A 5,826-nucleotide genomic window follows, 5' to 3' on the forward strand; every position below is an offset into this window, starting at 1 on the left:
ATTTTGCTACTGTTATGAATCTGGTGACTCTCGTGAAAGGGTCATTTGATGCCCGCCAAAGGGGTTGTGACCCACAGGTTGAGAACCGCTGCCTTACAGGGTTTCTGTGAGTTGGAGTCAACTTGATGGCTGTGGGTTTGGGGTTCACGTCAACATGGAGCCCTGTGGTGCTGTGGGACAGCTGGTGTGCCTCAGGCAGCAAGATTGGTGGCTCAAACCCACCCAGAGCTCTGCACTGGATAGACAGGCTCCCTGCTCCTGGCAGATTCCCAGCCTCAAAGCCCACAGTAGGGTTGGCATGGAGCTGATGGCTGTGGTCGGTGGGAGCACTGCTGCGGGTGTCCCAGGGGAGAAGGGGTAAGTGGGCTATCTTTGTAAGTCTGCCAAGGATCTAACAGGTTCTGTGCTTCCGGGAAAGGAGCAGAAACACAAGGAAGGGCCTGAACCTTTAGATCAAAGGGGGGAACAAAGACTTCACTGGAAGCACTTACATGCTAGTAACTTGCAGTAACTCCACACAGCTTCTCTGAAACACACACGCTCACCAGGAGGGGCCCGGTGGGCAATTGGTTACAATGATGTGCATAATGGACTGCAGTTAGGGGGTCTGTGTTAATTAGAACAGCTCCTTTCAGAGAGCAGCTTAATTGCATCTCTTTTGCATAAGAAACCTTTCAATCTTACACATACAACCAAGGACAGGCAAAGCTAATGGGGGGAAGTGTCCTGAGCCCTGGGTCCCCCGGCCTTCGCTCAGAGCCCACACGCTAGCTCTCTGCCAGGCAGCAGGAGCATCAGCTCAGCACCAGCTGCCCACAGGCTCCCCACTTCCTGACTGGCAGGGAAGGGAAGGAAGTTCTTTCGGAAGCCCCCCTGTTGTTCTGGCTTACAGAGAAACCACAGCTGAATCAGATTTCTTGGTACAAAGGAAACTCCTCCCCCCAAAGCATGGCCCAGCAGGAGGGTGTGCGCACCCGCAGGAATGTGGACCATGTAGCCAGAATGTTCCTCCTTCACAAAAGCCACTCACTTCCCGGCCGGCCGGCAGTGGGATCTGAGAACCACGTGAGTGTGGAGTGGGGACGCTGAAGTGACGACAGGGAAATCCTCACAGGCTGAAGAGTAGAGAAGGCTATCCCCGAGCATAGCCGATGGCTCCTGCAGCTCTGAGCACAGTCCCTAAATCCACGCAGCAAACCCAGATGCGGTCCAGCCAGCTCTGACGCCAGAGGACCCAATGTGTGTCAGAGGAGAACAGGCTCCAGCAGGGTTTGCAGGGACAGGGTTTTCTGAAGGAGATGGCAAGCCCTTCTTTCTGAGGAGGGTGGTGGAGGGGGTGGGGTGGGATAGGTGGTGGCGGAGGGGGGGTGGTGGTGTTAGTAGGGCGGGGTGGAGATGGAGATGGTGGTAGTGATGGTGGGGGTGGTGGGGGTATAGGTGGTGAGAGGGTAGCTTGAATGCCCAACTTTTGATTGGCAGCCGAACCAGTTAACCGTTGGCACCACCTGCCCCAAAGCCCCTGACTTCTGACCCACAACCACCCTACCGGATGAAGTAGAACCTCCCCTTGGGGTTCTGAAGGGAGCAGGCAGCTTCATCTCTCACCCTCGGAGCAGCTGGTGAGTTCAAATTGCTGACCCCGAGGTGAGACGTGCCACATGCAACTTGCTGTGCCCCCGGGCCCTGGTGCCCCAGCCAGCATGTAGGAAGGCAGGGCTGAGTCGGCTTCCGGAGGGTCACGGGTTCCTACTCTGTACACACGGCGTCTCCATGAGCCAGAGTACTGTATTCCTCTAGGCGGATTTATGTGCTCACCTGTCAGGACACACTGTTTGCAACATTCCTCGCCAACACCACCCTTCAGAATCACCAAGCCTTCTTCAGTCTCCTTAGTCACTATCTAGCTCCTGTAAGCAGCTGACAATATCATGGCTTAGGCCAACCACCCCCGAGTCCTCAAAGTAACATCTTTGCTTCTGAACACTCTGAAAGAAGTTTTTTGCAGCAGATTCGGCCAATCCAACACTGAGGTTGACTTCCTGACTGCTGTTTCCACGGGTGTCGGTTGTAGCTCCATGTAAAATGAATTCCTTGCCAGCTCGGGTGTCTGTTTATCGTGATATTGCTTATTGGTTCCGTTGTGAGGATTTCTGATGCCTTGATATTGAGGCTCCGGAATATACTGAAGCCTGTAGTCTTTGATCTTCCGCATCGAGTGCTGCAAGTTGTCCTGCACTTTAGCCTCCAGGGTGGCGTCATCTACGCAGCCGGCGCAGACTGCGTGTGAGCCTCCTTCCCATCCTCACCCCGTTCCTCTTCGTGTGGCCCAGCTTCTCCGAGTATTGCTCAGCATACAGATGGAGCGAATGTGATGAAAGGCTACAACCGTGACACACACGTCTTGATTTAACCACACAGCGTATCTTTATTCTGTTTGAATGGCTGCCTCTTGGTCAGTGTACCGGTTCCCCATGAGCACAATGATGTGTCCAGGCAGTCTCCTTCTTTGTAATTTTACCTGTAATTTATTATGATCTACACAGTCCGATGTCTTTGCATAGTCATTAAAGGATAGCTTTTGCATACTCACAGGAGTAGATATACGCTGGGTGACTCATACGACTCTGTAACAGAACGAAACACTGTCCATCCTCAGTTGTTCTTGCGTTTAAGCCCATTGTTGCAGCCACTGTATTCATCCACCTTGATGAGGGCCTTCCTGGTTTTCACTGCCCTTCTACTTTACCAAGCATGATGTTCTTCTCCAGGGGCAGGTCCTTTCTGATCGTAGTAGGCATATCACCAAAAAGCCAAACTCACTGTCATCGAGTCAATTCCCACTCACAGTGACCCTGCAGGACAGGGAGAACCGCCCTGCGACTGTAACTCTTTACAGGAGCAGAAAGCCTCGTCTTTCTCCCGTAGAGTAGCTGGTGATTTTTAATAGCCGACCTTCTGATTAACAGCCCAATGGATAACCACTACGCCACCAGGGCTCCTTAGTAGATATGCAGTGTATCATAATTCAGCATGTTAAACACCTAACAAATATAAGCTTTCTAGCTTTATCTGCTCAAGCCATTACTTTAAAAGTTGGTCGTTTTCTTCCAACACTCCGCACACTACTCAACACTCTGGCAGAACAGACTTTAAAAATGGTGTCTACAGGTAAGACGGGCGCCCTGGTGGCAGAGTGGGTTATGGGTTGGGCCACAAACCACAAGGTCAGCAGTTCGTACATCACCAGCTGCTCCTCGGGAGGAAGACGAGGTTATCTCCTTTCATGAAAAGTTAGTCTCGAGAACACACAGGGGTAGTTCCACCCTGTCCTATGGGGTTGCTATGAGTGCTGTTTATATATATTATCCTGAGTGGGAAGTATTTACATATCAGTGTATTACTTCATCTCTGCCTTACTAGAACCTACGAGCCAAGCATTCTTATTTGCATTTTATAGCTAAAGAGTCAACTGCGGCTCAGTAAAAGTTCTGATAACTAATAAAAAGCACACACCCGGAGGCGGCGGTAGGGTTACTGGACGTGAAAGCCGGTCTCCGTTACACCAGCACCACTAACAATGACCAGATCTCTCTGCCTGGCTCATTTCCCTGGGATCCACGTCATGGAGCTGAAGACCTAGTGGCATATAACCTCTTTCCATCCTGATGCACGTACATCCGGGAGCCCCACCTCCTCCCCGGCCCCCCATAGGAGACTAAGTGGCTCCTGCCCTTCAGAGCTTCATAGGACTGAAGTTGAGCCACACGTAAGCTCACGTTACCACCCTTCTCATACCTATTCATCCTATCTGGGATCATCGGATAATAGTTTGGGGCTATTTTGGGGCCTTTATTTTTTTTCACTCGATACCATGGTAACCACATTACATTTTCATTTATTCTCATTCCATCTTAAGTTTGGTATTTAAATAGCCCAGTTGAATTTGAATCCAAGTATCTTATCTACTTTTATGACTGACTTAACCCTATCTCCCCAGGATGAGTCAGCATTTTCTCTCTAGTTTTAGCTTCTAACCGGAAAGTGACTGAAAATAAGCTCTTGGATTCTCAGAGTCATCTCCCTTTGAGCTGCAACACCACTACTTGTAATTGATACCCCGTGTCCTCATACATCAGACTCTGGTTCCCACGGCTCTTTTCTGTCCACCCCGACCACCCATTCAAAGGCCTTTATAAAGAGGGCAGCCACCTATCAGGAAGGGGAACAATATCCTAGCAAACCATTGCCCCTTTCCTCAGGTTCCTAAGAATGAGAAGCAGAGATGTAAAGCAATGATGTTTAATATTCCTGACATGATGTTTATAGACACACAGAAGGTGAACGTGCTGGTGACTGCTTTAATGAGGCGTGGGTGGGGGTTGTTTATTCTTCTCAGTATGTATGCATCCTATTTTAGGTAAACAATCTAAAATATTGGTAGATATTTAGGATACTCCAACAGTCCACTGTTGCAAACGATGCTGTCAGATGTCAACAATGACAGCAAACACTCATCATTTTGTTTACCAGACACTGCTCAGTGAATCACCACAAAGCCATTTGAGGGAAGTACTCTTATACACCCTCAAAAAGTTAAGTAACTTGTCCTGGGTTACAGAGTTACCAAGAGATGGACGGAAGACTTGAACCTGGGCTGTGTGGATCCAGAAACCCTGACCTAGGAACATAACCTATGCTAATCCTCAGGTGGGAAAGGTCTGCTGGAACCTTTGGGCTCTCAGGGAGAAGTTCAGAGAAATCCGTGCAGGAGATGAGGGACCTTGGTGGCATGGTGGACTGTGCACCGGGATGCTAACCAAAAGGCTAGCAGTTTGAAACCTTGAGAGGAATGTGGCGTTTTCTGATCGACAACCTGAGAAACCCACAGGGGCATTTCTCCTGTGTCCGATAGGGTCGCTGGATGTTGGCACTGACTTCATCCATTGGAGGAGGGCAGGGATTCCCAGCAGCTGGGGCCATGATTGGCACACAGCATAAGCTCCAAGACTAGTGACAGACTGAATAGTACATGGATGAATGCTTCCCCTTAAACTGTAGTCAAGAATGCATCTCTTCGGTGCTATTTATTTTGGTGGTGGTGGTGGAGGTGGTGTGTGTGTGTGTTCATGTTCTAGGATGACGGGTCAACGAGTTAAATCACTAAATCGCAAGCGTGGAAAAGGCTCCAAGGTCTGTGAAAATCCTCTGTGACTGGCCACGAGAAGGATGTCGCCCGTGCCTGCAGCCCCGCCAGTGCTTGACGCCCATGGGTGGTGGCTCGGTTTCAGGGGAAGGGAAATCGATACTCCCCTTCATGCTTAGCAGCACGGAGTCATCTCAGTTTCTTTGAAGCCAGGGGAGGGTGGGAAATAAATATTTCAGGAGCTCCCTTCATGAGAGCTATAAGCAACTCCACTCATGAAACCAAAGAAGTGTATATTCACCTGTTCTGAAAAAAACCGGAAGCCCTTGTCCTCGCGAATACATTCGTACGTTTCTCCAAGCACTGGATTAAACGGCTTGCTCCCAGCTCGGAAGTAGCTGGATGCGTATGCTGATACCGCAAAGGCGGCCACGTACACCTAGAGCAGACAGGAAAGCACTCTCTGTTATTTCTGTTTCACATGACAGGAAACAAAACGCCGGCTTCTCTTCCTACGGTTTTCTCTTCAACCCCCAGAGAGCTGAAGATCTGGGTCAGAAGCAGGTTCAAACAATGCTCATTTACCCCCGAAACAAATTAACCTATCAAGTCAACGCTGCCCACTTGTTCTGATGCCCGTGTTGGCAGAGGCTGGCAAGAAGGCAGTGAAAAAGAAGATGCCC

At 49.9% G+C, this 5,826-nt stretch overlaps 1 protein-coding gene across 2 annotated transcripts in view; it reads right to left on the reverse strand.

Moving 5' to 3' along the window:
* Positions 1-5,826, reverse strand: part of OSBPL3 (oxysterol binding protein like 3) — a 120,990-nt gene that overhangs the window by 25,077 nt on the left and 90,087 nt on the right. For both annotated transcript variants that reach the window (XM_045288775.1, XM_045288774.1), the window contains one exon: positions 5,445-5,582. In XM_045288775.1, coding sequence (XP_045144710.1) covers positions 5,445-5,582 — 138 coding nt within the window. The remainder of the gene's footprint in view (positions 1-5,444; positions 5,583-5,826) is intronic.

Source organism: Echinops telfairi, unplaced genomic scaffold (genome assembly GCF_000313985.2).
Source record: "Echinops telfairi isolate 266 unplaced genomic scaffold, ASM31398v2 ScPeMD7_23;HRSCAF=83, whole genome shotgun sequence".
NCBI classification, from domain to species: domain Eukaryota; kingdom Metazoa; phylum Chordata; class Mammalia; order Afrosoricida; family Tenrecidae; genus Echinops; species Echinops telfairi.